Genomic DNA, 22,211 nt, shown 5'->3' with positions numbered 1-22,211 from the left:
GATGACGTAGACACAGAATTCGGAGGCGTGGTTTATGTCTATAATGAGCATAACGTAGCTGTGTATGTGCCTGTTTACAAGCCAACCGGCCCCGCTTATACCGCTAAAGGACGTCTGATATCTACAGGTAATTTACAGCTCTGCTTATACTGCTAAAGGACATCTGATATATACAGGTAATTTACAGCCCCGTTTATACCGCTAAATGATGTCTGATATCTACAGGTAATTTATAGTCCCGTTTTTACCTTTAAAGGACGTCTGATATCTACAGCTAATTTACAGTTCCGCTTACACCGCTAAAGGACGTCTGATATCTAAAGGTAAATTATAGCCCCGCTTATACCGCTAAAGGACGTCTGATATCTACAGGTAATTTACAGACCCGCTTATACTGGTAACGTATGTCCGATATCTACAGGTAATTTACAGGCCTGCTTACACCGCTAAAGGACACCTGATATATACAGCTAATTTACAGCCCCGCTTATACCGCTAAAGGACACCTGATATCTACAGGTAATTTATATCCCCGTTTATACCGCTAAAGGACACCTGATATCTACAGGTAATTTACAGTCCCGCTTATAACGGTAACGTATATCCGATATCTACAGGTAATTTACAGCAATTACTTTCTGTTAGAATAGTTTCCTCAGACCACAAATGTAGATGTATGTAAAAGATGAGAGACTGTCACTGAAGAAAACAATGAATGTTATATGCTTTACGTTCTTTTTGTCAGTCAGTGAGATTTTTTATAAAAATCCATGCGTTCACTAACTTACGTATTGCTTTAACCGTAAAACAATATATCATCATACGTTTGAATTCATACACAGGGGGAAATTCTTACAGCGGAGCATTTGTCGGGTCATTCACTTCCGGACATGTCAGAGTGCGAGCATGGAAATTGTCTGATTGGCCAACACCGGATTTCGTGTCAGAAAACGTCATCTCTATTTCTAAAGGTGATACATGCTGTTTGATATTCCATATTCGCAAAATTATGCAGTTTTGTTGCTTTGTTACATCCGCCCTTTATAAAACTTGTATTTTATCTACAATAATCCACTAAGTTTTGAAATTATGTTTGATTTTTGAGTTAACGAATAATCTTAGAAAACGACGGTTCTAGTTCTGTCTGTGACTGAAAACTACAGATATAACAAACTGCTCACATTTTGTTGTTTTGTTAAGTAGGTAAGGCAAGCCAAAGTACTAATAACTGTTGCAGTAAAGAATGGACTTACGATTTATGACAACAAATGTACATTGATTTCTCGCCATCTATTTTTATTTGGAATAATCGGAATTTAATTTTGAGTTTGACTAGGTACCATGTGCATTGATCTCGATGAAATTGACAAATTTTAATATTGATCGACACCTAATTAAGACACCTGCTTGTTATTTGAATTGTTCCTAAAATGTTGACGAGTTTGAAAGAAAAATACATGCATATATATATATATATATATATATATATATATATATATCATGTTATATTCCAGTAGTTTAATTCCGATTGGCATGATATGATTTTAAATTAAGTTTGAACTATTTTTAATGTGAATTTACTAAATTTCAGAGGAATCAAAGAATATTTGAACTTCAGAGCCATGAATATATATTAGTGGATTAGAATTTTGACCTGAAATATGTGATGAGACTTATATCGCCTTTGTTCGTGTACATACATGTAGTCGAACGATGCAGATTTCCTACCTTAAATATAAAACAACGCCCTGTACATCGTACCGATTCTTACTCGAACAGTATAAACAGAGATGTACATATAGCGTATTCATAGTTTTTAAAAGTACAATATTGATATCATGGATGATAATAAAGTTTACAAGATACTAAGCATGAATCATATACAACAAGAAAATCAGGCGTCATTAAGTGAGAAGAAAGAACGCAATCAAATGATGTTTCAGTAATGAAATATAGAATCTATTTTTTCTAAGAGTATTGTTTAATCTTCATCTTTTGCAAAGCTAATCTATCATCGTATAAAGTACGAAATAAAACAATTACAAATTCAAACTTGTAGCTTTTTTTCAAGGTTCACCATACAAAGAAATACATCACGCAATGGGAGCTCATCCGGATTTCGTCGTAGTTCAACTCAAACTTTCGGACGGATACATCTCAGAGGCTCAAGGTGATGATCATATATATGTATGTAGTCGGAGATATTTCACTGTCTTTTTTATGGCCTGAAAAGAACAAAGCAAAACAGTTTTGGCAATTCCCTTAGTCAATTGAAAATTCGATTATATGTTTTTTTAATTTTGCTTTTTTATGTTCTCTAAACAAATCAAAGATTTAAAAGTGCACAATCGCCTTCTAGCATCTTAATGTTTATGATGCATCAGGATAAATGTTATACCTGGGGTATTGTAATTAAAAGACTGGACGGATTTATTATGTTAAACTGATTTTCGTAATTGTCGTAGTAAACCGGTAGTTGTAAAGATTTGATATATGCAGGTGGCGTTCAGTATGCAAGTGACCATGGAAACTGGAATTTACGAAACAATGCCTGTGGAACAGTATTTGGTATAGATGACAGAAGCGTTCATATCTGGGCAGCAAGAGGAACGGGTAAGTCCAATAAGATAAACATGCACCATCTTTGTTGAAATAATTACCAATATTGTAACGGTGTTGTAATTTCTTGAACATATATATTGAATTGATTGATTAATTCTTTTATGTCCCTTCGAGAAATGTTCACTCATATTGAGACGTCAGCAGCTGTATGTGAAGTACCATAAATTTAGACATATGCTTAGCACTCAGAACTGTACATAACAGTGGGGGTTCTTTATCGAGTCAACGCCTGCCGCAACACGGTGTCTCCGTTTGTAACGTCATATCCGAAAGACCCGAGGTTCTCACTTCTAAATGCCGTGCGTTTGGCGAAGTAATCACTACCTAATTTAACGTCTTCACTTTGACACAGCCATGGCACGAGCAGGGTTCGAACTCATGACCTCCTGGTTACGAAGCGAACGATCTCCCACTGAGCTACCACGACCGGTCATATAAGTGCATATTGGAAGATAAACCACAACAGCAAGAATGTAATTATCAATACATGAATTAAGTATTGTGAAGGAGCAGAATGTTTGTTGTTAACATAATGGAATAATTAAATCAAATTCAAGTTCATGCAATTGATTTTAAAGTGAAAAGGTGACTCAAATTAACATTAAAAGGCCCATGGCCGTTATAACGATCCAGTGTGCAAATAACCTCTCAAATGCAATCTGGGTTATTTTATGTCAATTGTTAGGCCGGTGTTGGTCTACTGACTCTGACTACGGATTACTCCATTTACCTGATCAAGATATAGGGTTCACGGCGGGTGTGACCGATCGACAAATGATGCTTACTCCTCCTAGGCACCTGGGCAAATATACACAAAATATCTTACGACTAAGACGAAAAACATAATTCTGTCTGATAATCAAATACCGATCCCAAGGTCACAAGTATGTATTCAACTTTTATAAACCTTGAATGTACCTTACATATTAATTAAGAAAGTCTACAAGAAATGAAAAATAAGGAAATTACCGTGTTTGTACATTTTGATCTTAGTCGTAAGATATTTTGTGAATAGGTACCCTGATTAAACCTCTGGTATATCCAGGGTTCTGTGTTTTCCAAACATTCTATTATGTCTTTCTTATAGGAGTTAAGAGAGTGGTCACTGTTCGTTACCTTCACCTCTCTATATAATAAAGAGGAATATCTCACTCTGCCAGACATTTGATATGAAAGTCTGATTTTAGCCCACATGTTGCAGTGGCCTAGCAGTTAGGACGTCTGTTCGCAACCAGAAAATATGCTTTTTCATTTTGATGCCGATGTGACTTCTAACCTAAGATATTTACAATAGGTGTTAACTAATCATTTGTCAAACGCCCGGTATTAGAAATGAAAGTGACGGATTTTGCGGATACGACCTTTAAAATTAGAAGTCCCATTTCGCGGTAGGATTTTGCACAATAAAGTATCATGTGGTAGTCATATGTAATGCAATATTTATTGGAATAAATTTGCCCTCTCTTTATGTGTGAAAAAATATTGAATGGATAGAATACATTTCCTTCGTTTGTTTTCTTTGATCAACAAATTATTTTGTAGATGATTATGTATTTTGCGCTAATGATGGCTGGGGGTCTACTTCATTTGTGTACAGCAGCGCAGGTATCATCATCAGGGCTTGGTTTCTAGACCGCTCAGATGTTGTCTTTACGGAAGAGTTTACTGTCAACCAATCTGATGAACCATTGCTGAGTGTACATCCAAATATCGTGTATGATATAGATAGCTACATCGTTCATGTTCAGGTAAACTCACAAATAGAAGGACATACTGCATACCTAGATGTCGAGGTCGTCCATAACTTACCTCGAGTAATAAATGATCAGGAATGTCGGTGCCCTCTGATTGGTCCAGACGATCTTTCATGGTGTGCATCTCGGAATGAATTAACGTAGAGGGGTAGGGTATTTGGGATTTCCCTATCGATTAACCATGCATTTGCTGACATTTTATCGAACAATCAAATTGAGCATTTTACAGCACGTGTCGGTGTGCTAAATGTGATACTGTCAATGGTTTTAGTTAATAAAATCATGATCAAACCACTGGTGAACTCGATATAAAAGTAATCACAGATTCTTCCATATCTGCTTCATACTTAGATATTTTATTGACAATCGATGTTAATGGCAAATGAACAACTCAACTTTAACAAATGGGATGATGTCAGCTTCTCCATCGTCAACTTCCATTTTTTCTGTAGCATATGGTGTTTATATCTCTCTCAAATGATTCGATATACACGGATGTTTTCTACGTATGATCAGTTTTAAATTGAGGTTACTTACAAACAAGTTACAGGGGTTTCAACAGTCTCGTTTAAAGTCAGCAATTGCCCATACAACCTCTCATCGGGTTAAGTTTTGTTTGTTGTGTTCAATGCCAGTTGTTAGGCCGTTCTTAGCAACTTGATTCTGACTACAGATTGCGTTTACCTGATCAATATATAGGGCCCATAGCGGGGAGGGGGTTGACCGGACCGGTCGACAGGGCATGCTTACTCCTCCTAGGCACCTGCATCCAACTCTGGTGTGTCCAGGGGACAGTGTTTGCCCATTTCTCTATTTTGTATTGCTTACAGGAGTTATGGAATTGATCGCTGTTAGTTATCTTCATCCCTTCATCAATTACTCCTTCAAAATGTAGAATAGAAATATGTCACCTGAGTAATCTTAGATGACCTATTGCAATTGGTCTGCATTCGTCGTCATGTGACGTGCGTCGTGCATCATCCGTCGTGTATTAACAATTCAACATTTTTAATTTGATAACTGCCCCCTCTCTACAACTGCACATGTGTAAGAAAAAAACTAAATGTATATTGAAGTACAGCAGGAAGGCTTCTACCAAGATTATAAATTTGATGATCTCTAAGGTAGGGATTCTGACCCCAGTGCTTGGTCAAACTTGGTATATAGCGCTTGTGTGTAAAGCACTTAAATAAGCACTTAAATAACATAGTAGTAGTGCTATTGACACAAACTACATTGAAACTAAATGAATATTTAGAAAGAACAGACAGTCCTTTACCAAAATTGTAATCCCAACGGTAGTGGTTTTGATATCAGGGTGAGGCCAAATTGATCAGTTATTAAATGTGTGAACAATAAAACATAAAACGTCTTCTTGAAAACTACTTGATAACTAATATTCACTGTTTATTATATTCACCTTCCAATTCTTTTTGAAATTTGTTATGAAGCATCGTTGGGACAAGGGTGACATAAATTGTAAATTTCATTACTTCTGCACCTCTAGGGCCTTACGGGCGCCACAAAAACTGCCAAAGACTACAAGTTTTCAAAAAAATTCTCTACGACTGCACATCTTTAAGAAAAACTAAATGCATAATGATAAAGAGCAGGAAGGACTCTACCAAAAGTTTCATGATCCCCGGTTCTGATTCCAGGGCGGGTTCAAACTTGGTATATGCAGTGTATGCATGCAGAATGTAATGATATCTGTTTTAATGCTAAAGATACTCAATTGAAATTAAATGAATATTTGGAAGGAGTAGGTAGTCATTTACCAAATTGTAAATTTTATGATTCTAGGGATTAGGGGTTTGATTTCAGGATGGGGCCAACATTATTAAAGTGATTGTTGTCTTTATCATTTGAAGGACTTCCTTGAGTTTACTAATACAGTAGAAAAACTCAGTGCATATTTAAGTAAAGCAGAAAAGAATGTACAAAAATGGGGAAGTTTGCAACCTTGGGGTTTTCACTGTAGGGTGGGTCCAAATTTGTGATAATCGTTCAATGAACATTTATTATTCTATGTAAATCCTTTTATCAGTATTTGCACTTATGAGGACATTAAAGTTTTAAGAACGCATCTTATTTTATACTGTTGCTGAATATAAGAATTTAGCTGAGCTATTTTCTGAACAGGACATTGTTACTAGATTACATAGCCCTTGGGGCATACTATAAAACCTGGCCTGGCCCCATTGGCCTGGCCTGGCCTGGCCTCAAAATTGGCCTGGCCCCAATTTTGGCCTCTAATTATGCTCCATCCCAAATTTTGGCCTGGCCTCAAAAGTTGGCCTGGCCTCAAATTTGGCCTCTAAAATTTTTTTGGCCTCAACCAAAAAAAATTTTTAGTTCAAAATTTTGATTGAATTCATTGATTTATTATTGGTTTTAGTTTTTCAAAGTCATAGCAGATAAATGGTATGTTTCTGTTGTTTTGTAAATGTGCACTATAAAATAATCGTGAACTACCACCAATCTGATTGATTTTATTGAATATCTATTGATCAGTTTATTGAACAATTTTCTTTCCCTTAATATCTGTATGTATTAGTACACACCAAAACAGATTGCACAACTAATGAAACAATTGGCATATTGATCTTCAGAATTATGATTGATTTCATTGATTTATTATTGGTTTTAGTTTTTCAAAGTTGTAGAAATAAAATGATATATTTACATTAGAATAAACATGAATTACTACCAATCTGATTGATTTTATTGATAATCTATTGATTAGTTTATTGACAAGATTATTTGCTTTTCCCTTCCCAACTTATGTACTAGACACCAAAAAGTATACGGATGAAATGATTGATTTATTGATATTTTTTGTATTCAATAGAATTCAATTTGATATCAATTTACATATTATAAAAGTGTTGTCATTATAATGAATTTGATTTTAAAAGCAGCGCACATTCAGAACAGAGCATGTGGTCTTAATGTTTTCAATGTGCAGATACCACGCATTTAGTGTTACTCGTTTAATTTCCAAAGCATGATAAATGACATTTTAAAAAAAAATCAAAATAAACACAGTGAAATGTTTGCTAGCATAATGATAATAACCAATAAACTAAGGATTTTAGATTTGTATTTTAGTGTTCATTTACCTATACTTTACGTAGAATGAACAATGTACATGTAGATTAAAACGGATATGATGTATTATAAATATTTCTTTCTTGATTTCATGATTAAGTTTCAATACTCATTGCAAAAGTGACAAGCTCCCATGCTATGAAAGTCTGCCCTGTCAGGATAAAGGGAATATCTATCATCATATTAAAGGATGGTGATGAAAACATTTGCTGAAATTGGAAATTCCATTATACAGAAACAATGGAGCAGTCCAACATTTGCAAATAGGGTGTGTTTGATACAACAGAAAATTTTAATTAGTAACTCATTTAATGATTGTGCCTAAACTAAATAAGGTAAACAAAATTGTCTGTCTGAATTTTCAAAATTGTGATGTTTTTTTTCTGGTTTTTTGATAAAGCAACAGCAAAACAGAGCTAATTACAATTATTACATTAAATCTGTCCACCGGCCCTCTTCTTATTTTATGTCAAAGCCTGCATTAGTTAACCAAAAAAAATCGTTTGTACCTCTATCTAACCACTGCAGCAGCTACATCTAAGCAAATATCAGATACATGTAATGCTCGTAATATTGTTTTATAATTGAGAAAAAAAAGGTTTATGCATCTACAAATTCACAAAGTGCAGCTTTAATTTTTGTGCTTTACTTCTTAATGTTTTTTATGACTGTCATCAAAATCATCTTTCATTCTGATAATTAATGAAAATAAACGTTCTGTGCAGAGCTGTGTGACATTTCAAAGCGTATATCATAGATTAACCTCAACCTGGACTTCCTGTCAAGACCCGTGCTGTAGAACTCTTGTGTTAAATTAATATGTAAATAATCTGATATCCCATTACAGTACTAGTGTAACATGTTTATTTCAAATAGTTTAAACAGATATGAACATCCTTAATTTATCAAAGTTGTAATTTCAAATCTGTATGATTTATGGTAGTATTTTTATACCTAGATATCAAACCCATTGTTCTTATCAATGAGAGTGATTAAGGGGGTACACTACATTGCAGTGTGTGAAGTGTGATGATTCAGCATTACGCTGGTGTGAATTTGTTTTTTATATTCATTATCAATAAGTGAAATGGATCATTAGTAAAATGAGAGTTTTCAATGTGCATATTTACAAAACAACACAAAGATATCATTTATGTTCAACAATTCTGAAAAATCAAAACCAATAATAAACAATGAAATCAATCATAATTCAGAAAAAAGTCAATAAGCCAATCTTTTCATTAGTTCCGTATACTTTTTTTGGTGTGTACTAGTACATATGTTAGGAAGGAAAAAAATTATTTAATCAATAAACTGATCAATAGATATTCAATAAAATCAATCGGATTGGTGGTAGTTCATGATTATTTTAATGTGCACATTCACAAAATAGCAGAAAGATATAATTCATGTTCAACAATTTTGAAAAAACAAAACCAATAATAAATCAATGAAATCAATCATAATTCTGAAGAAAAAAAATCACTATGCCAATCGTTTCATTAAGTGGTGTATACATTTCTGGTGTATACAAGTACATACATATATGAAGGGAAAAGAAAATAATTTGATCAATGAACTAATCAATAGATATTCGATAAAATCAATCAGATTGGTGGTAGTTTATGATTATTTTAAAATGCACATATACAAAACAACAGAAACATCTCATTTATCTGCTATGACTTTAAAAAACTAAAACTAATAATAAATCAATGAATTCAATCGAAATTTTGGATAAAAAAATTTTCTTTTTTGGTTGAGGCCAATAAAAATTTTAGAGGCCAAATTTGAGGCCAGGCCAACTTTTGAGGCCAGGCCAAAATTTGGGATGAAGCATAATTAGAGGCCAAAATTGGGGCCAGGCCAGGCCAATGGGGCCAGGCCAGGTTTTATAGTATGCCAGCCCTTGGGACTAGTAATACCTCCTAGAGACCTGATCCCAGCTCTGGTATATCCATGGATACACCCAACTCTCTATTTCGTATTGCTTATAAGTTATGATATTAATCCCTGTTCGTTATATCCCCTTTCTTTTAACTTGTACTCAGGTGATCCATATTGTTTTTAAATTCATAGGTTTTGACTGTTGAAATATGATTGTTATATTGTGTTACAATTCACACGTTTTTATTCATTTAATATTTTAGAAAAATATATACTTTTAATTCATTATCATTCAATACAGCAAGTTTTGACTTTTAAATCCGTCCACCCATGATCACGGCCTTGGTCAACAAATGCTTGACCAGGTCCGTATAGTCATTAGTAGACCACACGAAAAGTCAATAATTGTATTGTAATCCCTTAAATATGTTTTTATTTCGTTTTAGGTAAAGGATGTTGAATCACCTCACTACAAAACGTTCCTTGGAATAGGAAGCGCTATGCTTGGGTATTCTACTGACCTCTTTGGAGGACTAATATTTGGCTACACAGACCAAAATATACATCTTTGGACTCCCAAAGTGCCTTATGGATACCTTATCTACATTGGAGGAGTGTGGGGTGATGGTATTCATACAATGCAGGTTCAAGAGGCCAATATTTCTGTTACTTTGATAACCACAGGCAAAACGGGTTCAACGAAATCAACAAACAGCGGTACACATTATTGTAACAGTTTTCAATCAATTGCATGATAGACATCCAATACTGCAAACGTACCCAAGGTTCTGTAAATACATCTACATGTACATCATACATTAATTAAACGTTGAAATCATATATTCCTCATATTGGAAATTTCAATGACATATATGTAATATGATGAATATGTATATATTACATGTACCTGATTTAATATATTTACCTGATCAAAGTAAAAGGTTCATGGTGGGTGTTACCGGTCGACAGGGGATGCTTACTCCTCCTGGGCACCTGCTCACATCTCTGGTATATCCAGGGGTCCATGTTTGCCCAACTCTCTATTTTGTATTCCTTATAAGAGTTATGAGATTAACCACTGTCTGTTATATTCACCTTTCATTCTAATTAATAAAGGATGCTCAGAGCCGCCTTTTGTATCCAATTCTGATATACTTGTGAATGGCACCCACGCTCTGTACTCCTGTCAACATGGCTACTTGTCCAACAACTCGACTCGTTTTATTGTTTGTGAAAATGGCATCTGGAGTTCATCCAATATTCAGTGTCTAGGTATGTATACGTGTATCATGTAGCAAATTATATATTCTTCACTTGAACGTATTTCGAAATACTTTGCCATTTTGTATTTTTTTTTAACGCAAGCTTTCTATGGTAATGCATTTTGCAAAGGAATTCTTGGCAACAATTGATGTATCTTTAGTCATACTAAATTGTATTTTCACTTGTAAAAGTGATATGAATGATTCACAACTTAAAAGGTTTATATCATTGTCTTTTTTTCGCTGTCATTATTTTATCATGCATATTTACAAAAGATTAAAAAAACAAAAGAAATCGCTCTTCTTCTGTCGTATTGACACCGTCATTTTGCTGTTCATGAGTTGATTCAACAGTTATTCAAGTTTTAAATTTGACTCCAACAAATACAAAAGTCTGGCGTACAATTTGTAATTCAAAGATTCAATTTGTTCAAGATGGATGGTATAATTATTATTGTAACAGTTTTTATTAAATCATTGAATAGAAAAAAGAATTAATACAACTAAGCAGATGAACGGTTTCTTGAGCTTCTTTGGATACAAATATACGATATTACATCCCCTTACTTTTCTAACAAGTTCAAATGTTGGTTAATCATACCCGCCTTTTCTAACGAAAATTTGGGTATAATGGTGTTACTATGGTACGTTCGTCCATATGCCCATCTGTCTACCGAGCGGTTTTTTTTTCTCTCAAAATATCCTTTCATTTCAAGCAGTAAGCAATCTATTTTTTGATACATGACATGTTGTGTCCCGAAACTGTGCAGGAAGGTTTCAGAAATATCTATCTTACCCCGGATAAAATGGGGGTCAAAACGATGTTCTTTAGAAGAAAGAACATTTTTATCCTGGTGGCCAAATGAAGGTCATTAAATTATACAACGACGTTTTACACCAAAGGGCTCACGGCGGGTGTGACCGGTCGACGGGGGATGCTTACTCCTCCTAGGCACCGGATCCCACCTTTGATGTGTCCAGGGGTCCGTGTTTGCCCAACTATCTATTTTGTATTGCTTATAAGAGTTATGAGATTGATCAATGTTCGTTATCTTCGCCTTTCATGTAAATCCTGATTAACAGAACTCATCTTAAAGTTTTACGCAGTGGACACATCATCTTTTGGAAGATAATTGGCGGTGTCCTATAGTTGTGATGTTTCGGAATGAGTAGTCTGGGGGCCAATGGGGGTGATAACCAAACGTATTTTCTATAGAAGAAGGTGGTTCCCAGAACTCCGAGTTTATGCAGTAGCCAAACCATATGTTGGGAGATCATTGGTGGTGTCCTTAAGTTTTCGGATTTCTCTTTTTTCACCATGAGGAGGAAATGGGGTGGGGAAATGATGAACAAAAACTTTGTGCTCAGTGCATTGTGTCATATGCGACAAGAATCTTTGAACAATAACAAAATGATGGTGGTTGGGACTGGGGCACTTGCCAATCAAAATACCAATGCATCTTGATAATTACACAGGTAAAATTGCAACATATGTTTAACATATGGATATCCAAACATATGTTAAACATATGTTCCAATTTTACCTGTATACAGTATAGATATGTATGATTAAGGGGTCAGGACCAAATTGTTTTAAATATATTTCAAAAATCATGGACTAAGAATTACCATCAGGGCATTTGTCCAACAAAATAATCAATGCATATGCAGAAAGAATAAATATGGTATAGTGTATGTTATACGGAAACTATTGTTGCTGCTTTGCTAGGTACACGATTTCTAGTCAACTCATACCCTGACCGACTCGTACCCGGGTCAACTCGTACCCCATAGGTCAACTCGTACCCAAAAGGCAAAAGCAATTTCGTACCTAAGAATCTGTCCATAATGCAATATATCTATGCGCATATAAGTGACATATCGCTTAGGTACGAGTTGTCATCAATTGAAGAGGAGGAGTTAACTCGTAACCAGATTCTTGGGTACGAGTTGACTTTTACCTTTTGGGTACGAGTTGACCTATTGGGTACGAGTTGACCTAGAGACGAGTCGGTCAGGGTACGAGTTGACTTGACTCCAGTTAAACAAGTACAACGAAACGTATACCTAAAGGTAAACACTTGCGTGCGGGTTTTACTGAGTTATCACAACATCTAGTTTTCTTTAGCTGTCATTTTGGTTTATTAAATTGTAAACGGGATGTATTGGTATTGTTGTGTTTAAAAAAAATAACTAAACCATCGAAGTTAAATTCAGTTCGCAACGCACTGTTTACGTCGGCTTTCGAATATTTCCCGCGTTAAATGATTAGGTGGACCATATAGTTATCCTCACATAACCCTATAATATTTGGATGTTACTGGGCGTTTAGCACAAGGGGACTTTCATCAATGATATCGCTTGGGGTACGTCGTTGACAATTCCATGCCTCTGATATATATAGATAATATTCTTATTGGTAAAACTTTCGTACTAATTGAGAATTTACTTTAAATTAATTTCGATGAACACAGTTAGAAAGACATCTCTCCTACATACTATATCAATATATGTGCTAAAAGCTCATACATGATTTGCATTGAAATAATATATGTGCATGTGTTATGGAGCATATGTGATACAAAATCTTCATTTTTCATTGAAAATAGGACAGACATGTGACGTCGACAGAACAAGCACTCTTGATACGCATGGCAAACAGCAGGTGACGATTCCCACACAAAACGATTACATGTATCAGCTAACAACTTCTAGAATAGACAGGAAGAACACCAGTTCCTACAGAAGAAGTCTGATTAGTGTATATGATTCTCGACAGTCATCGGTAGTGATAGGAAGTGTGGGGATTTTCATTATGGGTGTCTCTCTATCGGTTCTTGTCTTGGCAGACTGTGTTAGATTAAAGAATTAGCAAAGAATGTCACATTGTTGTGAAAACAGTACATATTGAAATTAGATTAATTTGCATAAATGTTTCTTATCAAAAGTCACACAGGGTAACACTGAATGCAATTCTGGGAGAGGATTCTAATGCATGCTGTAAAATCCGGAAAAATGTACGGAAAAGTTCAGACTTTATGCATCCTTTAGATGTTCTCCTATACGGTTGGTTAAAGGTATAGCTATTCCTTCTCATTGATTACGCAGAGTTTGGGGAGCACTGTTGGGGAGCACTAATGATTATTTTCAGTATTTTATTACATAGCTGTTGTCTTGAAGACTTGAATTAGATATTGTGCTGAGTAAGAATTTATTTAGTAACTACCGACGAACCGTCGAGCTTTGAAGGCAGCCAACTTAGTTCTACGCGATATGTAATTTATTTATCAACTTTGAAATGTAGTTATCGATGGTTGAGTATGCAATGCATTTTGTTTATAACTGCGAATATATAAAAGCTACTTATATATTTCTTTGATGCCTTTCTAAGATCTAAATTAATATGGCTGAAATCTGGGATAATGTTTTAGAAATCGTTATCTTCAGGTACAAATATTCTTCAAAAACCACTGTATAGAAGGGAGATGCCAAGTAGGGTTTTTCAAAGATAAAGCTTTATTTTCTAATTGAATAGAATTGAATTCAAGCTACATTATGAATTAAATTTGAGAATGAACAATTTCATTTTTGAATGTTACAAGCTCTTAGGCGCAATGCTCAGGCTGTCAGGGTCCAGATGGACATGATCGTGTAGAAAAAGGATCTTCCTTTCATCCTTAGCTCCACTTTGTCGCCCCTGAGAAGACGTTTAACGACAACCATTTTACTGTCGTTGACGAAATAGTCATTTGCAGGACCATCAACGAGGACCGAATCCAAAACTTTGCCATTTACTACGATCTCGAATACAGTATCGACCTGGGTTCCGAAGAAATTAGCGGAAATGACGTAGACATCCCATCGTGGCACTGTGAAGACACCGGTTTTGATGTCAAAATCTGATCCCATGTCTTCTATTTTTAACCCGTTGGCAAGCGGGTTACAGAATTCTGTCTCACAATACTTATGTAAAGGAGTTTGTCGGACGGTGACTGCAGATACATTGATCTCTGTAAAAGTCATTATTCAATAATTGTAAATCGAGAGAATGAGTATGGTATATCGGCATTATAATATACAGAACGGCTTTGTATTAAATGATCTTGTTTAAGATAAAACCACTTGTTGTATTTTCAAATGCAAATTAAAGTAAAAAGAAAAGGAAAAAGGGTGTTCTCGATATCAATTATGTTTTCCTTACATCTTGATATTTCATACTGGAGCTAAAATCATTATTTAATTATTTTTGTTAATAATGAGACCTACTGAAATCACATATACTATACAAATACTTACCATCGATTTCAAAATATTTGAAAATAGAAATAGAAGTTTCATTAGACAGGTGAGCTTCGTACAAGGAAAAGAGTTGATTCTGGATCACATCGCTTTCATTAAACCTAGCTATGAACGTGAAGGAACTTGAGGTTCTGGAGGGAACTGTCAACTGCGAGTATCGAAGCATTTTGATGACGGAAGAAATGAGAGAGGCGTGTATAGCTGAGTCTAGGAAGCTGTTGGTCACGGTCACGACGTAAAACCCATCACTTGGCACGGTGAAATTCGTGTTCCCCTCGAAGGTCTGGGCAGTATTGATGTGCACGTTGTCATAATCTATGTGTAGGAATGAATTTGCCTCTACCAGCTTTCCCTCTGTCATCGTGGCGTAGAGGACCACTGGTGGAGTTTCTAGTAAGGCTAGAAGACATATGAAAAAACAACGATGGTTATGAACTGTATGTAATAGTCACGAAACACAGTACAGTACTACAAAAACTCTCCGAGAAAAGCATTTGAACAGCCGAATCGTGGGATTTGTGCTCTCCAAAATATATGTTTGACAATATTTGTTATTATAGCAATTAATCTGTTCTGCTTTGCTAAAGTTTCAAGAAACCAAATCATTTGAAATATAGTGTGCATCAGGGAAGAATCATAAATATTTTCAAAGAGGTGTTGCCGGTCGCAGTAGTTCAGTGGTAGAGCGCTTCGTAACCGTAAGGATATGAGTTCGAGCCCCGCTCGTGCCATGACATTAAGCCTATGACATTAAAATAGGTAGTGATTGCTCCTTCGCCAAACGCACGGCATTTAGAAGTGAGAATCACGGATCGTTTGAATATGACCTTCAAAACGGAGGTCCCGTGTCGCGGCAGGCGTTGACAGATAAAGAACTCTCACTACCACGGTCCTGTGGCCCTATTCACAAAATATCTTACGACTAAGCTAAAAATAATAATTCTGTCTGATAATCAAATTCCGACCACAAGATCATACGTATGTATTCAAGTTTCATAAATCATGGATGTACTTTACATATTGATTTAGACTATCTACAAGAAATACAAAATAAAGAAAATTACAGTGTTCGTAAATTTTGATCTTAGTCGTAAGATATTTTGTGAATAGGGCCACAGGACACTAAGCATAGGTCTAAATTAATGGTACTTCGCCTACAGCTGGTGACGTCTAAAATAAGTGAAACATTCTCGACAGGATGCAAAACAATCAATAACTCCATTCAAAGAGGTGTGCGGCCCAATTTTATAGTCTGCCACTGAAAAGGGGATGATTGTTCAAGAGCCTAAAAGGACAAAAAAACAGTTTTGTAAACTGCTCAACTTCAGGAGTTGTTACAACCTCCATACCTCTCTCCACAAATATGTTAAATAGTACCATATTAGCAGAATGAGTAAACTACAGCTTTTCAAATCCCCCAATCTATCAAACATAATTAAAACTTAAAGCATCAAATCAAGAGCTCACTTAATAATAATAATTCCGATAAAATCATACTCTTTACCTGTTTCCGAATCTGATCAATACCGCTTTACAAATGTAGGAGCAATACATTTATATTTCAATCAATTACAATTTCCATCGACAAAGTGTGAATGTCACGGGTCCTCGGATATGACCTTACAAACGGATGTTACGTGTCACAGAAAGTGTGGCACGCTAAAGAACCCTCACTGCTTAATGGCCGTAAACGCCGAGCATAGGCCTAAATTTGAAGCCCTTCACCAGTCTTAGTGACGTCTCCATATGAGTTAAAAATTCTCGAGCGAGACGTTAAGCAAGATGCAATCAATCAATCACTGTGTGTATACAGTATTGTTTCGTAATTTCAGAAATGCATATTAAGCCTTTCCAACACGCTCTGTTTCCTGGAATGGCTTTTACAGACAAGAACACGTATTTATATTGTAATGGAATATCATTCCTAAACATGGAATAATGATAGATTAACTATCGTGGCATCCCTAACACTGAATATTAAGACATAGGAATTCAACCAATCTTGATTGTCTACCGTCAATGTTTTTGTTTGGTGGATTGGGGGGATACCAGATTGAATTTGGTCAGTGTTTTCAATTTTTACACAATAATGCATACAAGTACGGGGGATAATTATGATTTAGAAAGGCCACCCTTGTCTGCAGACCATAAACTGAAATAAGAGTATAAACATTTATGACTGTCTTTGTTACACATTCTCCTCATTGGTACTACCGAGCTTTATTCATAGACATATCGAATCGCACTTGGAATAACACTGCAGCTAAGGTTAATTTTAATTGGAAATATGTGTAAATGTTTTCAATTATATCAATTTGAAATGATAAGAGTTGTTAATGTTCAGCTCATGATCATCGACATTGAAATCACTAAGAAGACCCCTGCCACATATAGATTAGCTACAATATAAAAGGGAGTCAAAATAGATTTACACGTCCATATAGGTCTGTCGTTAAAAGAATCATAAAATCATGAAAACTTACTTCGCAGTGAAAAGCCCGACATCATGGTACCAGCTTGTAGAGTTCCGTTCGCATGGACCGTAATGACATCCCCATAATTCAGACTTAGCACAATGTTATTCGCTCCGTCTTCCACTTCCCAGCTGTTTTCAGGTAGAAGATCATTGGTGATAGAACCTACTCTAACGCCATTCCTGCGAAGCTCCATTGTGGTGTAACGATCGGTTCTTGTTCTTGCCGTGATGTAAAAGGAATAGAATCCTGTTCTGTTCGCCTTGAAGATGCCAGTATTATTATCATATGAGTATCCGTCATTTATGTCCATGTTAAACTTGATTAACCCAGGTCCTGCGGGATCTTTAAGCCTTCCATAGAAAGCATACATCACTGACGAAAAAAAAAATGAATAATTCATATACTTGTAAGTACATATTTCGTCAAATATAAAACATATGTTTTAAAATCTAAATCAAGGCTGTTACTCTCTGTCTCGATGTAGACGGGGGAATATGCCTTCCCGTAGTCGGTTGCGATCTCCATCTCGTAGATTCCATTGCCATATATATCCCCTATACAGTAGGTGGTTGTGTAACTGAACTGGGTAATCGGTCCCGTTGTCCCTGGCCTGCAGCCCTGGCAGATTACATTATATTTCACATCTCCAACTCCAGGACGGGGATTTATGTTGTAGTGGACGGTCACGTTTCGTCGTCTTGGACATTTAATCGTACATCTTTCCTGCTTATTGACTATTTCAAGTTGCGGAACAACTTCAAAGACAAATACATGAAGTCATATGGATTTAGTATTTTACGAATATTTCAAAGAGTAATAAAAAGACAGTGATAAAACATCTGTATTTTCATTTTCTTTCTCTTGTTTTACCATATCAACAATCGTTTTGTAAACACAACTTACGAGAGTTGCTGGAGGTGGAAAAGAAGCAGTTCTTAGGCGGGATATAATCTGACTGTTTAAAGCAAAAATAACATACATGTAGCAACACGTTAGTAAAATGACACATATACAGAGAATATCAATCTGAATTCATATAATATAAATTGTTGGTATAAAAACATTAGTTATTTTAAGGAAAAAATGGGCATTTTGGTACCCAATTGTAAAAATCTCAAATTCTCATTTTTCAAAAAACAAATGAGGAATCAGGTACGGAAACAATTTTTACTTTACTGGTCAAAACGACGTGAAGAGGGTCAGAAATCAGAAAAACTCACAACATATTTTTCGTATAAAGAAAACTTTACTATGGAAAGTTATATATTTTTAGAATCCCTAGAATTAAGAAAAACTCTATGTATATTTCGAATTAGTGCACATGACCTTCGAATTGAAAGAGGAAGATAGGAATTTACAAAAACCAATTCTGGCCAGAAGATTTCTTTAGAAAGAAACAAAAAGAATTTGCGAATTATGTAACCTTAATTGTGTAGAAGATGAATTTCATTTCCTTACTGATTGTCCATTCTATGTTGAAGAGAGAAATATGTTTTTAATGGTATATACAAGCTCAACAAAAATTCTATTTATCTAACAAATAAGGACACATTTACTTGGTTGATGATTAATGAAGACAAACCAGTAATTGTCAAATTGAGTGAATATTTAGTGCAAACTTTCAGAAAAAGAAGTGATGCTTTAAAACTGCAAATTCATTATAGTTTATTATTCATATGTTGGTATAATACTGATACTGTCCATTTACTTGTGTATACACATGATTAGCAATTCATATATGTATGTACTTGTTTTCCCAACATGCTGGATCCACATGCAGGTTGCAGTCTATGTAATCTTTAGTTAATGATGTAAACTTTCTTTCTTTTTTGAATTTCCTTCTTTCTAAACTGTCTTACTGTTATGCCCTCTGGGCCCAAAATTGGAATAAACTTATCTTATCTATATGCTGACTATTAGAAAATACTTGTATGTCATCGAAACTGTCATCATTTTGCACCTAGGAGAGGCAGCTGATTATTAATAAGAAAAGAAACGGCTATCTTATTGAAGACGAGAATACAACCACTGTGACCAAAACTTCAACAACAAAAGGAAAAGAGATAAATGAGAAATAAATGAGTATTTTGAAATTTGTATACTCAGAATAAAGTCAAGAAATGTATTTAACACAGCTTACATAAAAACGACGATTGTTGTTGTTGTAAACAATATGAAGAAACTAAATGGACATACACACTTACAGCCGTGAGTACAAGACACCTACCCTGTTATAGAGTCCAGTGTTTACCGGATAAGCTACAGTGTACACTCGCAGAGTCAGCACAATGTTGACCAGCTCCATGCTGCTCCTCGGTTGATAACTGAACCTACTCTTTACTCGGTATATATAGAGTTCGTGTAATGATCACGTGATTGTTTTCTAGAACCGCGTCATGCATTTCATATATGTTCGCCAATAGTATCGTTTCATATACGTGATCAGTCAATAATAAGCGTAATAGCAATCTTTTTTTTTTTTTTTTTTTTTTTGTTGGTTTAAAAAAATAGCCATTAACTTTAACTTAATATTCGATAGTGTACTGTGCTAAAATGATGGGGTATTAAAAAAAATTCAGAGGTTTGTTTTAAGAGAGGAGAAAAAGACAGAACCAGGGTACATCCAAAAGCAATATTATACCCCCTCTCCCGTTTACCTTATTTATTCCAAAGTGTTTTGCTGTTCTGTTCTAACCACACGTTTGCCGAGTATTCTACTTTCAAACATTGGTATTAGCTGAATTCGTCAACCAAGTATCTGTAAGAAATCTAATTTCGTAACTACCCTTTAATTTACTATGTGCAAACAGACACTTATTTGATTCAGTTCAATTTATTCATCCAATCCGGCATTTTAATTAGAATAGAATAGAATACGCATAGAAACTATATGTAATTTTGCGCTTTATAAATGAATAAAATAATAATAATGATAATAATTTCTTAAATTCTGTTTTACTTTTTTGAGACATAGCGAAAGGCGTATTATCCTGATTCATTAAGACTGCGTCATATTTACATTTATCTTTAGTAATTGTCTTTGTAAATAACACTTTATAGAGAGATTACCAGTTGCTTTCGTGAACTTCATGATGATAATATAGAAATATATAAAACACATGTACAATGTAAATTAAATGATCAATAACACCTTAAATCTTCGCCTTTGCATGTTTACATGTTTTCTACTATGTGGGTGTATTTTCTAAGTGAACCAATCTATAGAACAATTCTGGCGCTTAAAAATCGTCTTTTCAGGCTAATATTCTTCTGCTTTTAAAAAAACACCCCATTTCAAATGATATATTATATTTCTGCCCCGTGGGGATCCGGGTTAGAATAGGTCCTGAGTACCCCTTGCTTGTCGTAAAGGGCGATTAAATGGGGCGGTCTTTTGGATGAGACCGTAAAAACCGACTTCCGTGTCACAGCAGGTGTGGCACGATGAAGACCCCTCCTTGCTCAAAGGCCGTAAGCGCCGAGCATAGGCCTAGAGTTTGCAGTCCTGCACCGGCATTGGTGACGTTTCGATATGAGTGAAATATTCTCGAGAGGGATGTTAAACAATATACAATCAATCAATCATTATATCTCTAGCTCATAAATCTTTAATGATATCACGCTATATTTCTACTGCTTAAACATCAACTTTCATGACGCCCCGTTCTATTTCTACTGCTTAAACGCATCTCCCATAAGGTACTGCTAAAATGCCATCTTCCATGACCCAAACTGTACCAAATGAGGATATGTCATATGCATTTATACATAGAATGCATTTAAAGATGACTTTCAAAACGTTTCAATAGTATACAGTTATTGACTGGGTTCGAGGACAACAGCTGTTGTCCGAGGACACAGTCTATAACTGTTTTATTATACATTTTCAATTTTTAGGATGTTTTACTAGATGCATATACCATATGTAACATGGTTTGTTGACTTCGAACTTTTAACATGGCAGAGGAATTGTATACATTTATCAACACTTCCACTAGTTTAAAAGAAAACCTACGTAATATCCTAATTAAAAATCAATAATTACATTTTTCGTGTTTCTGTGCTGTGTTCCATCTACTAAATTCTGTATCTTCATCAGTCAAATCAGTGAACCTCGCCATAGCAGCAGACCGAGAACCCCGTGACTTACATAGCCAATAGAAATAAAGCAGACTATTGCCCGGTCAACAGTTCGTAAACTGTTGACCGGTCAATAGACCACGAGTGTGAGAATTGGTTTAACAGTAAAAATTTTACTTCTAAATCGTACTAGCTCTATATAAGAAATATTTTAAGGTGTATAACAAGAACACTTATTGTTATTACCATGATTAAGATTAGAAAGTGGAATGATTTTATACTTATCGTACAGAGTATCATTCTCATAAGGTGAAAGAAATCCATCTTTAGCAGGAAAAAAAGATAAAGAGGGAGATATTAAAAGACAAAGAAACAAAACCAGACAGGCAGGGAGCGAAAGAAGGAGACAGAGGGGGGATACAGGGATACAAAAAGATAGAAAGAGGGAAAGACAGAGAGAGGAAGGGAGGGAGAGATGGAATATATATATACATCGTACTGTTCATATATACATGTATTTGCAACAAAACCTAAGAAAAAGAGAAATAGATGAAAATAGTGCATAGACGATTTCTATCATTCATGTATCATCAACAGTACTTTATTAACATTTTGTCCTTGAATCTGGCATCTTAATTGACCTTGACTATGGTATGCTCAAGTCTGCCCGAAGAAGTCAAACGCATAGAGAAGACAGTAGGCAAATGGCCGCCACTGTT

At 35.2% G+C, this 22,211-nt stretch overlaps 1 protein-coding gene across 2 annotated transcripts in view; it reads right to left on the bottom strand.

Annotated features, from left to right (window-relative positions):
- Positions 1-14,129: 14,129 nt before the first annotated feature.
- Positions 14,130-22,211, bottom strand: part of LOC125676238 (uncharacterized) — a 31,549-nt gene continuing 23,467 nt past the window's right edge. The window contains exons 1-6 of one of the 2 annotated variants that reach the window (XM_056158959.1): positions 20,070-20,411; positions 18,316-18,367; positions 17,880-18,167; positions 17,419-17,784; positions 14,933-15,334; positions 14,130-14,646 (exon numbers count right to left, since the gene is read on the bottom strand). In XM_056158959.1, coding sequence (XP_056014934.1) covers positions 14,255-14,646; positions 14,933-15,334; positions 17,419-17,784; positions 17,880-17,937 — 1,218 coding nt within the window. In that variant the 5' untranslated portion in view covers positions 17,938-18,167; positions 18,316-18,367; positions 20,070-20,411 and the 3' untranslated portion in view covers positions 14,130-14,254. Of the gene's footprint in view, positions 14,647-14,932; positions 15,335-17,418; positions 17,785-17,879; positions 18,168-18,315; positions 18,368-20,069; positions 20,412-22,211 lie in introns of those variants that run through there. The other variant, XM_056158958.1, reaches the window with a different exon arrangement.

The sequence above is a fragment of the Ostrea edulis genome, chromosome 3 (genome assembly GCF_947568905.1).
Source record: "Ostrea edulis chromosome 3, xbOstEdul1.1, whole genome shotgun sequence".
In the NCBI taxonomy this organism is placed as follows: Eukaryota; Metazoa; Mollusca; class Bivalvia; order Ostreida; family Ostreidae; genus Ostrea; species Ostrea edulis.
Note: the sequence above shows the minus strand (reverse complement) of the source record. Positions and strands in the feature narration are given on the sequence as shown.